General features: G+C 44.5%; 1 protein-coding gene and 1 long non-coding RNA gene across 3 annotated transcripts in view; both read right to left on the bottom strand.

The window, feature by feature from the left end:
• Positions 1-18901, bottom strand: part of LOC311055164 — a 105116-nt gene that overhangs the window by 55402 nt on the left and 30813 nt on the right. The window lies entirely within an intron of this gene.
• Positions 5804-10170, bottom strand: rps2 (ribosomal protein S2). 2 transcript variants are annotated; one of them, XM_084071897.1, is made up of 7 exons: positions 10138-10170; positions 9665-9802; positions 8611-8700; positions 7865-7972; positions 7358-7691; positions 6334-6425; positions 5804-5922 (listed from the first exon to the last, which is right to left on the bottom strand). In XM_084071897.1, the coding sequence occupies exons 2-7, from the start codon at positions 9797-9799 to the stop codon at positions 5845-5847; spliced, it is 837 nt and encodes a 278-aa protein (XP_083928023.1). In that variant the 5' UTR covers positions 9800-9802; positions 10138-10170; the 3' UTR covers positions 5804-5844. The 2 variants fall into 2 exon arrangements, with proteins under 2 accessions (XP_083928023.1, XP_083928022.1); XM_084071896.1 differs by having other exon boundaries at positions 10120-10146.

The following is an 18901-nucleotide window of genomic DNA, read 5'->3' as shown; positions in this document are numbered from 1 at the left end:
TGATTGGAAAAGAGACACTAAATGTGTATGTATTTGGTTCCAAAACACCACAAAGAATTACATGTAGGAAAGTGAAGGCTCGTCTGAGAAATATCAGAAGCAATCAAAGTATTGATGTCCAGTTACTGGAAACATCCAAACTGAGCTCTTCAATGATTAAAGCGCCAAATGCAAAGATAAGGAAGGACTTGGAAACAAAAGGAATGCCCATAGCTGATGTTCCCGTCATAGGGATGGATTCGGTGGAATTGGGAGTCCTAATTGGCGGAGACCAGTACTGGAAAATGGTCACAGGAAAAATGGAGAGACTCAATGAAGGCCTAGTCGCACTTGAAAGTGTGTTTGGATGGCTGGTGCAAGGAGAAGTCACCACGATGAATATCATAACTGAAGTTGTGGACGTTGAAATGATGCATGTCAGCGTCGGAGAGGAACAAGCTCTCTCAGATCAATTACGCAACTTTTGGGAAATCGAATCCCTTGGAATTCACATGAAAGAAATACATTCTGAGAAGGAAGAAATGGCTATGAAACTATTCGAAGAAAATGTGAAATTTATTGGAGATCGATATGAAGTCAACTTACCTTGGAAAAACGAACAGGTGAATATAGCCTCCAATTATGTCACAGCCAAGAACAGATTTGATTCACTTCTCAGAAGATTCAGAAATAACCCGACACTGTATGATAAATATAATGAGGTTATTCAGGACTACTTGGCACAGAGCATTGTAGAGCCAGTAGAAAGCAATGATTTGAATGGCCAAATTTATTATTTACCTCATCATGCAGTGCTAAAGGAAGAGAGCACGACAACCAAATTAAGAGTCGTATTTGACGCATCTTCACATGAGAAAGACAGCTGTTCATTAAATGAATGCTTATTAGCAGGACCCAATTTAAATCCTGACCTTTTGGGTATTTTGATAAGGTTCAGACAGCACAAAATTGCCATGATGTCAGATATCAAAAAGGCATTTCTACAAATTTCACTCAACAAAAGAGACAGAGATGTGTTGAGATTTCTATGGACACAAGAAAAGCCAATGCTCCAAAATGAGATTAAAGTGACAACTCTGAGAATGACAAGAGTTCCATTTGGAGTATCATCAAGCCCATTTCTATTAGCAGCCACCATTAGACATCACCTCAGACAATATGAAGAAAAATATCCTAAAGTGGTGCAATCACTGGATGAATGTCTGTATGTAGATGATTATATTAGTGGAGCTGAAAGTAAAGAAGAGGCCTCGGAGCTGCGCGTAAAAGCCAGAGAGATTATGGCGAGCGCTGGAATGGATCTCTGTAAATGGAGAACAAATGACACAGATCTACAAGCAGAATGGTCCAAGGAGGACACGGAGGAATTAAAATCGTCTTCACCATTGAAAGTTCTAGGTTTAGTCTGGAGACCTGGAACAGACGATTTCATTTTCGATATGACAGATCTACTTGAGTATGTGAAAGACAAAAGACTCACAAAAAGAGCGGTGCTTCAAACCACCTCAAGAATATTCGATCCTATTGGATTCCTGTCCCCATTCATTATCAGGGTGAAAATTCTATTCCAGCAGATGTGGGAAAGAGGTGTGGAATGGGATGAAGATCTTCCTATAGATCTAGCCACACGATGGAACGAGTGGTGCGCAGAGTTACCAGATGTGAGTAAAGTGTGCATAGACAGAAGTTATGATTTACAACAAAGTGATAAGTCACAGCAAAAACAAGAAATTCATGTATTTTGCGATGCTAGTGAAAGTGCATATTGTGCTGCTGCTTATTTACGCACAATCAATGCAGATGGGGGATGCACTACTAGTCTAATATCTGCCAAAACAAGGGTAGCACCTTTGAGAAAAATTACTCTGCCTAGATTAGAGTTACTGGGAGCTTTAATTGGTGCAAGACTTGGCAGCTATGTAAGCAAAAATCTGAAAATGCAAAATGTACAATGTCACTATTGGACAGATTCTATGATAGCCACACATTGGATTAAGAGCGCCACAAAACAATGGAAACCATTTGTTGCTAACCGAGTAGCGGAAATCCAAAGTATGACATTACCAGAAAACTGGAGACACTGCAGTGGAAAGGACAATCCTGCAGACAGAGGAACAAGAGGAATAAAAGCAGACGCACTGAAAAATGAAATTCTATGGTGGAATGGACCGCACTGGCTGGGAGCGGACGCACAGCTGATGAGTGAGGCGGACAGTGTGCAAACAATTAAAGAGACAATTGATGATGAGTGTGTTACACAAAATCAAATTTGTACAGAAAACACAAATAATGAGTTAACAACTGAACCTATTCTATTGTTGGAGAAATACAGTAGTTTAACCAGAGTGCTTAGAATTACAGCCTGGATCCAGAGATTTGCGCACAACGCACGGAGCGTGGAGAAGCGCAGTGGAGAGTTGCGCACAGAAGAAATAATCTCAGCAGAGAAATATTGGATCAAAGTGACACAAAACAAAAGCTACTCAAAAGAAATGACAGACTTAAAAAATGGAAAAGAATTGGACAGAAAATCTAAAGTGCTTTCTTTGAAACCCTTTTTGGATGAAGATAACCTCATGCGTGTGGGAGGCCGACTTCAGAGAACAAACTGGGAATATGGACAAAAGCACCCATGGATTCTACCATCTGAGGACAAGTATTCTGAGTTGCTAATCAAAAGATGCCATATTGAGGTAATGCACTCAGGTTTACAGGACACAATGACACAAGTCAGAGAAATGTACTGGATTGTACGAGGCAGACAACTCGCCAAGAGGATTGTCAAGTGTTGTTTTATCTGTCGCAAGTACAAGGTCAAGGCTGGACAACAACATACAGCACCCTTACCACGTGACCGCATTACAGAGACTCAACCCTTTGATGTAGTAGGTATAGATTTTGCTGGACCATTATATGTCAAACCGCACAGTCAAAAGGTGTATATAGCATTATTCACATGTGCAGTTACAAGAGCAGTTCACTTAGAATTAGTTTCAGATTTGACTACTGATTCATTCTTACTGTCATTCAGGTGATTTATTGCCAGAAGAGGAGTGTGCAGTACCATCTATTCAGATAACGCAAAAACCTTTAAAAGAGCTGACAAAGACTTAAAGGAAATGTGGAATGTGATGAAAGGAAAGGAAATGCAAACATTCTTTTCAGGAAAGAAAATCACATGGAAATACATAGTGGAAAGAGCTGCCTGGTGGGGCGGATTTTGGGAACGTTTAGTTAGATCTACAAAAACATGTATCAGAAAAGTGCTTGGGAGAGCCTATCTGACATATGAAGAGATGCAAACTGTGTTGACAGAAGCGGAGGCAGTGATCAACTCAAGACCACTCACTTACCTGCACACAGACAGTGAAGACCCATCACCACTCACTCCTGCTCATTTCTTAATTGGACAAAGAATAACAACGTTGCCCTCAGGACCCATTCATGTTTCAGAGACAAGAAAAGTGGACGGAGAGCAACTGACAAGACGTTGGAATTACAGACGAAGACTAATAAACAACTTTTGGAACAGATGGAAAACAGAATATCTGATGGAGTTGCGCTCAGCGCACTGTACGAGCATGGTAAAACCAGTTCTATTCAAGGTTGGAGATCTAGTTCTTATTCACGAAGACAGACTACCACGTCACATGTGGAAAATGGGACGAGTAGTAGAGGTTTTCCATGGAAGAGACAATAATGTCAGAGCTTGTTCTATCAGATTATCTTCTAAGATGTTCATCAGAAGACCTATTCAACTCCTATACCATCTTGAAGTGGATTGATGAACTATTGATGTCATACGTTCATCGGGCCGGAGTTTGTTGAAGATATATTGTGGAAAATGTTTATGTAATGTTTAAAGCACTATAGAGAGGTTTCCTGTTAGTAAACATGAGAGGAATATGACCGCGCAGCTGCGGGGGGAAGCCTATGGGTGCGTTTGGAAATTACGCACCGGAGCACACTCGCCTATTAGTTTGTATTGGCCAGTGCGCTCACTGCCGCTCAGGGCTGTATTTTCGAACGCGCCTTCACCCGGGCATGCGCAGATTGCGCATTCTGCTCTGTGATGACGTCGCGCGGAAATCTGTCTATAGGACCCTTTAAGACAACAGGACAGTGCCCATTGTCATACTAGTGTCATCCCTAATTAGTGGGATTGAGCCCATCTGTGCCAGAGAGACCAGGCTACCTGCTTATTAGGCAGACAGAGACACCTGCCTTCATGGACTGATTTGAAAATGTTTGTTGAATGAAGTGCCAGCATATTGTTCCACCTCCCCTTTCCCCTGATTTTATTAGTATTGTTAAACTTATAGGAAAATAAATGCTTTTAATTGCATTCAAAGAAGTTGTCCGACTCCGCTGATATTCGTGCAACACGGTCTCCTGTTGTGTACAGGAAAGTGCTTTAGTTAACAAAATACATTTCCAGGTCAGTCTTGGGATAACAATTTCATCCAATCAGGAGAGAATACACTAGTATACACAAGTTCAATTTGAAATGAACAAAAAACAGGCAAAATTGACACAAGTTTCTCTCCTAGTGGATGAAGGTGTAACCCACCTGAATATGTGTTTTACCAAAGAGCTGGAGACCCGTTACTTAACACTATAGGGAACACATTAATCATCATTTCCCCATAATAGACGTCTCCACTGCCCAATGTAGATTTCCGAACTATACCACACTCGTACTTTATTTCTTACAGCAGTGGTCCTCTAACTACCTGGGGGTCACTTAATAATTTGCCTCACGTGTAATAGTTCTCACTCATTTAACAAACCAACATAGTGTTAAGGGTATACAGGGTATCTGCACATTTGGATATTTAACCCTTTAAGACGTGGGACGCATCTGTGTCACTTTTTGATTTGAGCCAAAAAAAAGCATTATTTTACACTTTGGCTATTAAAAAATAGCAAATATACAATAAACACATTTTTAGCAATGAATTTCCAAAACTTTTCCAGAATATTTAGCCCACTTTCCAGGCCTATATAACAATCATTCGGCGCAATAATGTGTCTCTTACTCCTATGTAGAATGCCCAAAGATAGGCAGTGTAGCAAAAATAAAGTTTGAGACATACATTAGGCTGCCGTCACACAGCCCGTTCGGCGAAAAACTACTTATGTTACATATTTCGTGTAATATTATTCATGTTTATGAAAATGTTTTGTTTTAACAAAATCAATAGCCAAAAACAATGCATAGCCAAATATTTTTCCAGGACCCTTGATAAATTCCAGGACCTTTGATGATGTTTGATCAATTTCAAACCTTTTCCAGTACTGGATTTTTTTTTTTTTAATTTCAAAATATTTCCAGGAATTTCATGACCGTGGGGACCCTGTACATATAGTTTTGGGGGTCTTTGACATGAAAAGGTTTGAGCACCACTGATATAGAAACATACGTTTCTCAGAATACTGTTGGGATTTATAAGAGACATTTGCAGAATCGTCTTAATGGTTGTTAAGGACTTAAGTAGACTTCTAATACCCATTAAATATTTAAGACCACTTTATCAAGAACCAAAAAGGCTTAACACTGGCCAAGAGGCACACATTTTGATGAATTACTCAAAATATTTATGTGGAACCGAGTCCAACTAAATGTAATGCCTCAACTCCTGCAATTCCAAGTGCTCCAAAAATTACTTGGGAGAGTGGTTCTGCCTGAAAGGTTTTGAGACCCAGTTCTAGAGTACATGCACTTTATAAAACCCACATGCATGTCTGCTTCAGTTCATGCAGATGGAAGATGAATACAAACAAAACAAGACTTTTCTTACAGTGGTGTTTCAGAACATTTTATTCTGTAAAAAAACAAACATTTTAGGAGGGCGGGATCGGAGCCGCGGTCCTCTGCACTGACACCCTCGTGTGAGTCTTGGCCAGATGGTCGGTGAACTCCTGTTAAAAAAGACAAGCAACGCAAAGTCAGTTCCATGATCTCTGCCAGCCTCTACTTTACACATTAAAATGAGTGTCGGACGTAAGGGCTGCAACTGTTAAGCCTATCAATTATGAAAATGCATTTGATGCTCACAACGCGTCACGAACGATGAGACGCATTGCAAGCCTGTAGATCAGCAAACGAAGAATAAAATAGTATTTGTGGTCAATTGATTTGGGTCCATTATATAAACAATTCACATTTTAGGTACCCGACTTAAGGTCAGTTGGACCCAAATGTTTTACACAATATCAAGTGAAAACGGAATCTCCCTGTTTTTGGGAGTCACATTGTAGATACAAAATTATAATAATCGATAGAACAATCGCAGCCCTGGATAGGAAGGCAACGCTGAGGCCTGTACCAACCTGGTAGGGAGACTTGGTGAAGATTGTCTCCTTCCACAGGTCAGGGGTCAGGTAGCTGTAAGTCTTGGAGATGGCGTCAAAGGTTGCCTTGGCTGCAAAGAGACGAGAGATCAATCGTTAGGATCAAGCCGAGAGCAGCAATGCCATGCTTTAAAATGTAGGATGTTGTAGAGCATAGAAATGGGTAACTGAAGAGACCACTAGGAAAGGTCTTTCTGCCGTGCATTGCATATACTCGTTACTGTCTCTCCCTCGTAAGTCAGCTATACCACGGTACGGGTGAAGCTGGGCAGAGCAGGAGAAATGTGTGATTTGCTCATATTAACCATTGACACACTGTACATATATATCGTCTATATGACCACCGTTATAGGCTCAGGGCTGCTGTATCAGCCTCATATTCAGTTTACATTGTCTGTCAGGTGGAAACTTCACACTTTAAGATTAAAAGATTGCAAATCGGGCAGATCTACAAGCTCAAAACGCATGGCGACACGCCGCGTTTCGAGCTTGCAGATCTGCTACTTTTGAGTGAGACCGTATTAACCCATTAAGACCTGGAACTGTGTCATTTTTTGATTTGAGCTAAAAAGCATTATTTTACACTTTGGGCTATTCAAAAATAGCAGATCTACAAGCTCGTAGCGCGGCACCGAGTGCCGCGCTACGAGCTTGTAGATCTGCTATTTTTGAAAAATAGTGAAAATGCTTTGCAAATCTTTGAATATATATATTTTTAAAGCGAACATTTTTAACTCAAATCTTTGCTTCTGGGGGGTCCCTGGAGCTAAATATTTTGATGGGGGTCTGCGGCCAAATACATATACATTTGGGGGGTCCTTGACGTGAAAAAGATTGAGCACCACTGATATAGAAACATAGGTTTTTCAGAATACTGTTGAGATTTAGGAGACATGCAGAATCGGCTTCAGGTCTCAATGGGTTAAGATCAAGTTTGGGCATTAATTTACGAAACACAAAAAAAGTTAACGTATAGAGGTGAGCGTATAGAGGCGATTCTCACCAAAGTTTCCCAACGTGGCAGTGCAGCCCCTGGCGGACGTGTAGCAGTCGTCGATACCCGCCATCATGAGCAGTTTCTTGGGCACGGGGGCCGACACGATGCCGGTACCACGGGGGGCAGGGATCAGACGCACCAGGACGGAGCCGCAGCGCCCGGTCACCTTGCATGGCACCGTGTGGGGTTTGCCGATCTTGTTGCCCCAGTAGCCTCGCCTGACCGGCACGATGGACAGCTTGGCCAGGATGATGGCGCCGCGGATGGCGGTCGCCACTTCCTTGGAGCACTTGACGCCCAGGCCCACGTGACCGTTGTAGTCACCGATGGCGACAAAGGCCTACAGGAAACAAGAGGCTGTTAGTATGTTTTTTTGGCTAATTGAAGCCAATTAAGATGACGACTGAATTGTCGCGTGCCGAAAATAGCCGATCTACAAGCTTACAATGCTTGTGGCTATAGATCTGCCATTCACGGTGCGTCACAGTTTTACAGTGTGGCATAAAGGCTCACCTTGAACCTGGTGCGCTGTCCAGCTCTGGTCTGCTTCTGGACAGGCATGATCTTCAGAACCTCATCCTTCAGCGCAGAGCCCAGGAAGAAGTCGATGATCTCCGACTCCTGGATACAAATTTACAAAGTGTCAACAAAGAGAACTGCATACAGTAACAGCAAGCATTCTGATTTCATGAATGATTCAACCCATTTAAAGTCAACCCCAAGATGGGCATTTATAAGATTTCTCTGTTCTCATTTCCCCTAGATTAGCAAACACATGGACATGGAGATGAATACTATAATGCCACTAAAATTTGGAATCAAACAGTGCCCTACCCTCCTTCAAAACCACCATTAAAGAGCATCCGTCTGCAATTTACAACTGGACCTAGACAAGTCTTCCAACTTGCCAAAAGAAATTACCCCCCACTGTTTTCCTGTTAATCTACTTTTACTGCTCCTATATTGATGATTTCTTGTATTATATATATCTTTAAAAGTCTTGATGAATTGAATACACAGGACCGCAATGGAAACAAGTCCTCAGGGCTTTCGCCGTCATCCTTTTAGCATTATTGTAGAACGGTTAATGGTACGATATGATCATTTGGTCTAGAATTTATTTACTGTCCAGAAATTACAGTAAAACACTTATCAAAATACCCATTATTAAACATTCTTCTCAGTTTTATTTACCCCCACAAAGACCCCAGACACCCCGCTTTGATGATGACCACTGTCATTAAGTGACCACCGTTTACCTTGATGGGCAGAGAGTACAGGTAGATCTCCTCCAGGGACTTGATCTTCATGTCCTTGACAAGGCGGCCCAGTTTGGTGACTGGAACCCACTGAGGAGATGACAATGGATCTCAATTAACCATCTCGTTTATATGCATTTATCTTCAAACAGTTACAGAGGGGCCCTTTATAAGTAATGTGGTCACACAGTCATTCATTGGGCTCAAACACGCCCATTTCAGACAACAGAAATGGCCAATCTACAAGTTCTGACATTTTTAACATTTGATAGTTGAGACTAAATTCTTTTTATATAGTTACACCAAGTGACTGCACCTTTCAGCAGCCAAGGACCCCCTAGCTCAGTGGTTGTCAAACTTTTTCATGTCAAGGACCCCCAAATTGACAATTAGGCCGCGGACCCCCATTTGAAAAGATATGCCAGGGACCCCCCATATAAGATTTTTACAGCTCTAGCAGTGATTCTCAGCCATTTTTATTTCAAGGACCCCCAGTTTGACATGCATTAGGCTACAGACCCCCATTTAATGACATTTCCATCTCTGGGACCCCAATTTAAATAGTAAAATCAATGTTAATTTAACTCTGAGAGTGTACAAATGGAACCTAATGGACCCGTCAGGGTCCATTTGGTTCATAAAATCATTAAGCTGGGGACCCCCTGGAACTCCCTCAAGGACCCCTGGGGGTCCCTGGACCCCACTTTGAGAACCAATGCCCTAGCTGAAAGAGCTGAAGCAAGGACCCCCCCACGCTACATATTGTACCAAATTGGTAAGCAGATTTTACTTTTCCATACATTTCAGATGACAGCATCATTGGCTTCATGTTGTGAGCTTGTAGATCTGCTATTTTTGGCCAAAGTACTCCTCAGACTAGGGATGCTGGGATAATAAATATATTATATAATACAAATGTTGGCGGCAACTCTGTCTAAGGAGCCCCTAGGGGTCCGGGACCCCCTGTTGAAGACCACCAGGTTTAATAGATACTGGATCAGCACAAGCATCTTAAAAACAGGGACATTTTGACAGCTGGTCAGCCCGGTCTTACCTCCTTGTCCTCGGACTTGCCACCCCGGGCTCCACGGCCCCTACCGCGGCCTCTGCCGCGTCCACGGCCGCGACCACGGCCCCCGCCGCCGAAACCTCCGCGAAAACCTCCTCTACCACCGGCGTCGTCCGCCATTTGCTGTAGTAGCACACACAAAACACATTATTAACAACAAGCCCTAGCTTTTTAAAATGCTTGAATTCAACGTAGTTCTGCCATTATGCGCAGTTAATAAGCATGTTGAGTGTTCACACAATGCACACGAGCATCACCGCCATGTTTTATGGCTATAGGGCCATATGAATTAACATTATCCGATCCAAAGTCAATTAATAACGCAACCCAATCGTTCCAGAGTGTTCAATAATAACTTATATTACAATTCCCATGCGTTTAATGGACGGATTAATGAGATAATAGCGGATTGTGAATGGAAGTGACAGCTCTGTACATACCCAGCACACTCGACTTACGTGATGTGTAAGATAGGAAGAAGACCGATGACAAGTTCCGGTGGGGTTTTATACTAGGGTGTTCTCGCGAGACTAACCTTCTTGAGCAGACCGGACACGAAGATGGAGAAGAGCGCCCTCTGCTGGTTTACTTGGAGCGTTGGTTGTCTTGTCAGCGTCTTGTCATTGACCTATGCTCAGTTTGATTAATAGATTGCTGCAATGCTGCTATATTTTCTCTATTTTTTTTTTTACATTTTCATCCTTGTCTACATTTACATTTGCTTTGGCAATGTAAACAGAAAAGAGAGAAAGAGCTTCTTTGATTCCAGTGGAGTAAGGAAGGAGGTTGTTGCAGTAAGAAGAGAATGAAGCATGAAACACAGGATAGATGCTAGCCTGGCTCCAGCCCATGAATCACTAGCCACGCCCATTAAAAAAATATGTTCAGGCGATTCTGACACATATCGCCTGAACATATTTTTTTAGGGCTGGAGCCAGGCTAGTTCACACCACTAGTAGTGAATGGAATGGACAATGGAAAGTTGAATATATATAAAGTCTCGTGTACTACAGCACCTTTCTTATTATTATAGTTGACTCCAGGAATAAGACTGAATTATGTCAGGAAGAGGGAAGACCGATGGAAAGTCTAGGGCTAAGGCTAAAACTACATGGGTGTGAAAAATGGTTACAAAATTGTGGGATAAAAAATAGAAAATAATAATAATAATAATTCATTCATTTCATAGTGTTTTCTTTGTGTTCCTGTTGTCAGTTCCAGTTGACCAGAGCTCTATTCTGATGTCACACACAACACAAATTGTACTGCTCGCATCTACGTGCTATTGCTCTCTCGTGCTGCGATGGAATGAATCCCGCTGATCAAAACAACTCTAATGTGCATGTGCAAGATCCCAAGTGGAACTCTCTTACCAAAACAAACATAAGTTTCAAGTAAATATGGACGTTGTCGTATTACAAACATAACGGAATAACTCCCATAAAACCGTACCCCCGATTGTACACAAAATGGTTACAAAATTGTGGGATAAAAAATAGAAAATAATAATAATTCATTCATTCATTCATTGCATGGTGTTTTCTTTGTGTTCCTGTTGTCATGGCTGCCAGTTCCCACCTGATGTTGTGTGGGAGTCCCGACCGCTGCAGACCATACTGAATAATTGCTAGCTTGCATATCATCTTAAGACTAGGTCTTAAGTCTAAGATCTGTAAGACGGGCTGTGCATGGTCTCTGTATCCTCCAAAGAGTATGATACGATCTCCTACCATGCTACACCACCTACCAGAACTCCAATCTTGGCCTTTCCCCTTGGGCTCAACCTTCTGAAAAGAGAAGGTCTTTGAATTTAACTTCCACAGATCATTGTACTGCCATACTGCCACTGTCTTGCTGAGGACGCAACCACCAAATATGTACAGCTCTCCATTGTACGCAAAAGCTGAATGACGCAGACGTCCTTCTGGAAGAAGCTTTGCAGAAGATGTGTTCATCCAACAGTTAGTCTCTGTGTCATACACACTGATGTTGTTGTAGTATTTCTCTTGTCCCCCAAAGCCCCCAAACACAAACATCTTTGTCCCGATGATGGTGGCAGAGTGAAGTTCTGAAGCAGGTGGCCGGGTGCCTCGGGTTTTAATTAAAGACCAGACCATTGTACAAGTGTCCAACTTGTACATGTTGTTGTTTGGTAATCCAGTCAGCGTGGTTCCTCCATACACGTACATGACCTTCGCCAAGACACAGGCTGAGTGGCCGGCCCTCGTTTCAGGAACAAACCCAGAAATCTTACGCTTTAACCATCTGTGGGTGTCAACATCAAACGCATAAAGAACGTTGTCCCTGTAGTCCCCCTCGATGATAGTCATGGGATCTTCGGCACAACGTATTCTCTTACATTTCACTACACCCCCCCAGATGTAGATGATAGATTCTATCAGCACAGCTGTGTGGCCCCAGCGCATGGAGGGAACCTCAAGAGGACGTCTTCCTCCTCTTATAGGTGTCACTGGGGGGAACTTCATCCAGCGTAAATTCACTGTGTTGAAGCCACTCACATCAATCGGATCCATGGTGTAGGATTTGTTGTTAAAGTACCCTCCGAAGTAGTACACTATGTCCCCCGCTGGTTCAGCAGCATAAGCAAGTGGCTTGAGAAGGCCTTTTTCCGGACGCATGGGACCTCTTTTCATGGGCAACGTCCAGCACAACATTCTCTCTCTGTCTCCCTCTCTGTCTCTGTCTCTCTGTCCCTGTGTCTCTGAGTTCCTCGCTGTATTTGTATCTGTCTCTCTCGACCACTCTTCATATATAATAGATTTCTAGATCTCTGTTCCTGGATGTGTGCATCTCTGTTCCTGGATGTGTGCACCATCTTATTTAAGTTGACCAGAGCTCTATTCTGATGTCACACACAACACAAATTGTACTGCTCGCATCTACGTGCTATTGCTCTCTCGTGCTGCGATGGAATGAATCCCGCTGATCAAAACAACTCTAATGTGCATGTGCAAGATCCCAAGTGGAACTCTCTTACCAAAACAAACATAAGTTTCAAGTAAATATGAACGTTGTCGTATTACAAACATAACAGAATAACTCCCATAAAACCGTACCCCCGATTGTACACATTTCCCCAGGATTCAGATCCACAAAGAACATATGACATTGGAGTAAACACGGTGAAACAAACTTATTTTACAAACACAAACAACTATTGTAATGGAAATTTCATTATGAACCGTATCGAAGGAAACAATGTTCGAGCGCGAAGAACAGAACACAAAGTCTCTTTCTTCGAAAATACTAAAATAAAACTGCTCCTCCACTGCGATCAGGCAACCTCCGCACGTCCCTGCCATCTTCCTTCCTGACCCCCCCCCCCCCCCCCCTCGTAACACATATGCCAAGGGGAGGCTCCACCTAGGCCTGCGCCCTCGCGGCAATACCATTTTGCCACACAGTCCTCCCCGAGCAGCACTGGCAGACCCAGTGCCCCCAGCCTGCACTCTGTCGCAACAAGCCTCCCACTGTGAGTAGCCCGGACCGAAGTCGTCTCCGTCGCTCCAAGCCTCCCACTGTGAGTAAACCGTACCCAGGGCAGCTCGAGGTAGAGGCCATCTAACTTCCTGATGGTGTCAACTCCCCTCACGATCGCCTCCAATCCGGGTGGGCATCTGAGGACAGGGCCCAGCACACCTGGATCTCCCTGCAGGATGCCGCTGAGGCCTGCCGCCCTGCACTCCCTTGCAGGAGCAGCCACCCCGACCGTCTCCTCCGCAGCCTCCTCTCTTGCGGTCTCCTTCAAAGCCTTGTGTTCAGGAGCAGCCTCCTCTATTGCTGTCTCCTTCACAGCTTCTCCTCCTGAGGTCTCCTTCACAGCCTCGTGTTCAGGAGCAGCCATCTCTACTGCTCTCTCCTTCACGGCCTCCTCTGAGGGACTCTCTTTCACCTCGACAGTCGCCGTCCTCATGGAGCGTGCAAGGTGTGTTGACCGTTGGTGTGTGGACCCGACCTTTACTTCCTCAAAGAGCTCCTCTAGCCCATAGCAAATCATACTGTGACTCTGCAGGGACTCCTCCATCTCCACTTTGAGAGACACAGTGTACTTCCCCGTATCCACACTTGTCTTCATTTCCCCCACACCCTCCACGATCAGCGTGACCGGCTCACCCACAAGTCCAAGGTCTGCTGCCGCCTGGTGTGTGAGATAATTTGTGTCTGAGGCAAGATCGATCAGTGCCCCCATCCAGTACCCCCTCCTGGTCGTAACATCGACCAGCATCAGGAGGACTGGATGCTCACTGTCCAATAATCCCCTCTCTTCGCACACTGTCGCTTCCGCCGTGTTTGTCACGGCCTTGCAAACACCCTTTAGTTGCTCCGGTGTCAGGCCTAGCTCAGCAAAGATGGCCTTCTGCTGAGCGGTTGGACCCCGAGGCTCTCTTGCTTGCTCTCCCTGGACCCCTGCAGCGACCCCTCTTGCAGTGTCTTTGTTGGGGTGTACTTCGAGGCATAGGAGGTAATGGTGATCCGGGAGGTTATACCCCCCCCCCCCCCTCTGGCATTCTTCCTTGCGACACAAAAAATGTCTTTCTACATGCTCCCTCGTGCAGATCCAGACACTTAAAACAGGTTCCCACTTTCTTTGCATGGTCTCTCTTTTCCCATGCATTTGCCTCTCTAAATGTCCGGCAGCGATACACCTGGCTAGCATGCCCACTTTGTCCACACAAGTCACACCAACCTTGTGCGGTGCTGCCCGCGGCGTCGCTTGCTGTTGTCCTGGTGAAAGACCTCTTCTCTCCCTGTCTGTCCTGGGGATTCGGGCCACCCGTCCAGGCGGTTCCCGGTTTCCTCGGCAGCAACTGCTCCCTCCTTATGAGAACAGTCTTCTAAACCAGCAAGAACTCCATCAATTTGTTGAACAGATTCCCCTGGTGGACCCCGTTGGCAGCCTCACACTGGAAAAGCAGCCACCTGTCCAACATAGCGTCCGGTAGCTTACTCTCCAGTGACGTGACCACAAGCTGATTCCGCATAACGTCCTCACAATTCAAATCTTGCCGGTCCATTAATTCACTTTCAACAGCGTCTATTAATTGTAGCACCTCCTTTGGCTGGTTATTCCGCACGGAGGGCATGTCCTGTAACTCCATAATAATCTTGTTGGCAATTTGTGACACGTTACTGTAACGACCGTCCAGCACTCGGAAAACGTCCTCCGCGCTCCAGTAACGTGACAGCCTGAGCTCCTGTTTCACCGCGTCCGTGACACTGTCCAACAAGTGGAGTAAATGAAAATCAAGGGACCCGGTTGGCTCGGCCAGGAGGCGCAGCCGCCCCCCAGTAACGGGGCAGTAACGTGCTGTGACGCAGCAGATGTCCGCCACGTATCACCGCTGTCCGGCGGCCCCCAAAAGTGTCCCACCGTTGAGTGTCACCAGAATCCGGCGGTAAACCGACCGACCTCCTCGCTGGTTTCGGCGATTTGTTGGAAAAAGGAACGTCAACCCGCTGAGTCGCAAAGCTTCCCGGACCGCCTCCTGGAGCCCCGGATAAGTCCACTATCGCATCAGGGTCCTCCAATGCTTCCACGTAATCGCTACTATCATCCATTATACCATCAAACTTGTCCTTAAGTGCTGTTATATTAGCGGTCATGTCAAGCTCGGTAATCTTGTCTAGGCTAAGATTGACTTTCGTTAGCCGTCTGGACAACGTTGCTTGCGCCACAGAGCGTCTCTTTTTTAGTCCAGCAAAAACGACTGCGTACGCCATAATAGCGATGGGATGCTTGGAAGTTACAGGTAAACAAGGAAAAATAGTCTATTGGTGCTGGAGGAATTCAAGAGGTAAGCTACTAATGTCTTATGGTGCCCCCTGCTGGTGGTGTTAGGTCGGTAGCGTCTCTAAACTCCTTCCGGGTCAGCGACCAGTCGACCCTGCGACCCTGCACATGATCTAATGTCCTGCTAGTTAGCATTAGCAGTGTTTTTCATTGCAACTTAGCCTTCAAGCGCCTTAGGTAGCATGTACAGTTCTTTAGCTAGCAAACACATTCGGCTCAACGTCCAATAACAGCACACAGTCAAATATAAAACACACATTTCTTTTGATGATAATGCTTTGATGGTCGTTGTCAGCCAGCCCAGCGCGCGTCCTCCTCTCGAACTGGGGTCGCGTCGCTGTGTCGTCAGCTCTAGTGGTGAAGCAGCTCCCTCGATGTTGCTCCGGCATCGAACTCTCGGCACCAAACTCCCTCCCGCCTCAGTAGGGGTTGGTTTGGCGTAACTAACATAAGTTTCAAGTAAATATGGACGTTTGTCGTATCACAAAAATAACGGAATAACTCCCACCAAACCGTACCCCCGATTGTACACATTTCCCCAGGATTCAGATCCACAAAGAACATATGACATTGGAGTAAACACGGTTAAACAAACTTATTTTACAAACACAAACAACTATTGTAATGGAAATTTCCATGACGTCACCGAACACGGAGAAGAATAAGACCCCTTTCTCTCCGCTAGGGGTCACCAGCTACCAGCTCAAAACGTGCCTGGTAGTGAAGAATTACAAACCCAATACAAAATATATAATAGGGTCGGATATACCCTATAAAACTACACACAAACCATTGTGGAACGACACAGATTCGTGCAGGCGTTCATATACATATACGTATTAGAGAATCATGAAATATGTGTTTGTCAGTGTGTCCTGGACATAATTATGCATCCACACTGGTAGTTACAAAGTTACAGGCTACCATTTATTGCCAATGCAAGCCAGCGACATGAAGATACAAAGACACACCCGGCATTTGTAGCTGCTACAAAATCTACAAAGCTACCATTAAAGTTGAGCTGGTTGCAGCTACAAGGGCTCACTCTGTCGCGCTTCTTCCCCATCCATGTCCATTCTATGGAAGAAAGTCAAAACATGTTTCGCATGCTTTACGTGAAATGTGATGTTTAACAACACTGGTCTCTACTGTCTTCATACACATAGTCGGGTCACACAGTGAGGTTCTGTGACCATCCTTTGGCAAGGATGTTTTGACGATTGATTTGACCTCTATGGACCCTTTAGAAAAGATTTAGCCCCCAGGTCCCTCCCAAAAATCCCGGCATTTTTTGCTAGACAGCCAAATTCAAAATGGCGCCCGGCGGCATCTCTAAAAATGTACTTTTGATCTGGATGACCTAGAATCATGTATGAAGGCACTTTTCCATACAAGTCAACCATGAGGATTCCAAATCTGACACCGTTTTAATCATACAACTTTGTTTTGACCGCGATATTCAAGATGGCTGCCATCTAGTACTGTGAACAATCATATTTGAACTGGGAACAACCCCCAATTTGATTGATTCCGTTCCACATATAGATATTGTGAAAATAGCAGATCTACTGTACAAGCCCACAACACCTTGATTAGCACATGCTGCTTGTTTAGTGCTGCTGCTATCCTAAATGTTGCCACAGTCATGCTTTTGAGCCCAAAGAGGAGCTACACATTTGTTCTGTAAAGACAGTGTGCATGCAGCATACATAGCTGCTTGAATATGGAAAAAAATAATATACCAACAGGGACAGATAGACAGTCATGTATTCTCCAGTGTGGTAGTCTGTGTAATGAAGCCACAGATACCATTAAGTCAACCCAGAGATGGGAAAACATAAAACAAAAGGCACTGTTATGGAGTGGCCTTGACAAGTTTGGACATGTCTATACAACTGTCGATTGGGATAAAGGTCCGGCTGGAAAATGTGTCCATGAAGCATGTAGGTTGACCCTATTCAATTCTAATAAACTGGAACAAGCCAAAAAAAGACAGAACTAGGAAATGTGCTCCTCGGAGCACAGGTCTCCGCCAGTACTGTTCCTGATTAATCCTGTCTTACCTATTTATATTACATATTGTGATGTCACGTGAAGCTTGACCAATGTTAGGTGTTCTCAGACGGACACACACGCGGACGGACGGAGGGTAAAACATACTCTCCGCCATACTGGCGGAGACAAAAAACAACAGACTGATGAATCCCCATCTCAGTCTTCTACGTTGAATGACTGTTCCACAGCTGCAGATCCACCTGCCAAACGACTGCGATCAAGTCTTGGGCAGATGCACGAAAAAACAAAATGTGTGTGGTGTTGTAAGCCCGAGTCACCAAAGCACCCAGAAACAAAGCTGATGCTGATTTCATATGATCATGCATGGGCAGCTTTCAAGAGCCATACAGTTGCCCTGGAAGATCAGACAATGCGGGACAGAATCAATTGCCTGATCGATTCTGCAGCTGATCAGCCCTATGCACTTGAGATTAGATATCACTACATGGATGAAATATGTAACAAAATACAAGAAAATGACCGACGATGACAAACTCCCACATATGCACAATGTCACACTATGTGAGGCACAGACTATGTTCTTTAATCACATAAGAAAACATATTATTGATCAACATGAGCTAAGGTCACTGCAGAGCCTCCTCCTAGACTACAACTCTATGATCTCTCGGTACGGCTTCCCAACATCCGGGGTTAAATCATCTTACATCAAAGACATCTTGACCCGGGAATTATGAAGTAAGATTGGTTTCCATTCACACTCACGGAGGAACCAGAGTGACCTAGTCTATGACATGTCTGGGGGTGGGTCATATGTTGAAGCAGCATTAAACTCCATCGGTGTCAGTAATGAGCAACTGGTGCACAATGTGGCTGAGTGGATCAGGGATGATCTTAAGTCCATCAAACTCATCCGATGGCCACCGAGGGTTGAAGAGCTAGAGGAAGGAGGAAGAGCTCTCACCTCTCCTGGTTCAGCTGCTATCTGCTTTACGGGGGAAGAAGGAGGTAGATCTGTCTCCATGCACACTTTCCCTCACCTCTCTTATCACACAGTATGCGATAAAACGACCCACCACTACTGACTGTTTCACAGGCTCTGACTGAGAAGGCATCGGAGATGCAGGCAGTTACACCATATAGGACGAGCAAGCGTGGGGAACCTCCCATCCGCCCCAAGCCCACTATTTTCTCATCAAGTACAGAGCCTCAGCGCAAGCGGAGCATTATTCATGCCCTTGTTCGTGCAAACAAGAATGGTGATCGTCCTGATGCAGCTGAGCAGACTATCCCTTCCTACAACGGGTTTCATGCCAGCTTGAATAAGGAGCAGTCAAAGAGCAAGGCTTATTTTCATATGTCTTACAATCAACCGCCGAACAAGTCAGTTGTGA

The sequence above is a fragment of the Gymnoscopelus microlampas genome, assembly GCF_963454915.1.
Source record: "Gymnoscopelus microlampas genome assembly, chromosome: 11".
NCBI classification, from domain to species: domain Eukaryota; kingdom Metazoa; phylum Chordata; class Actinopteri; order Myctophiformes; family Myctophidae; genus Gymnoscopelus; species Gymnoscopelus microlampas.
This window is presented reverse-complemented; position numbering and strand designations above follow the sequence as displayed.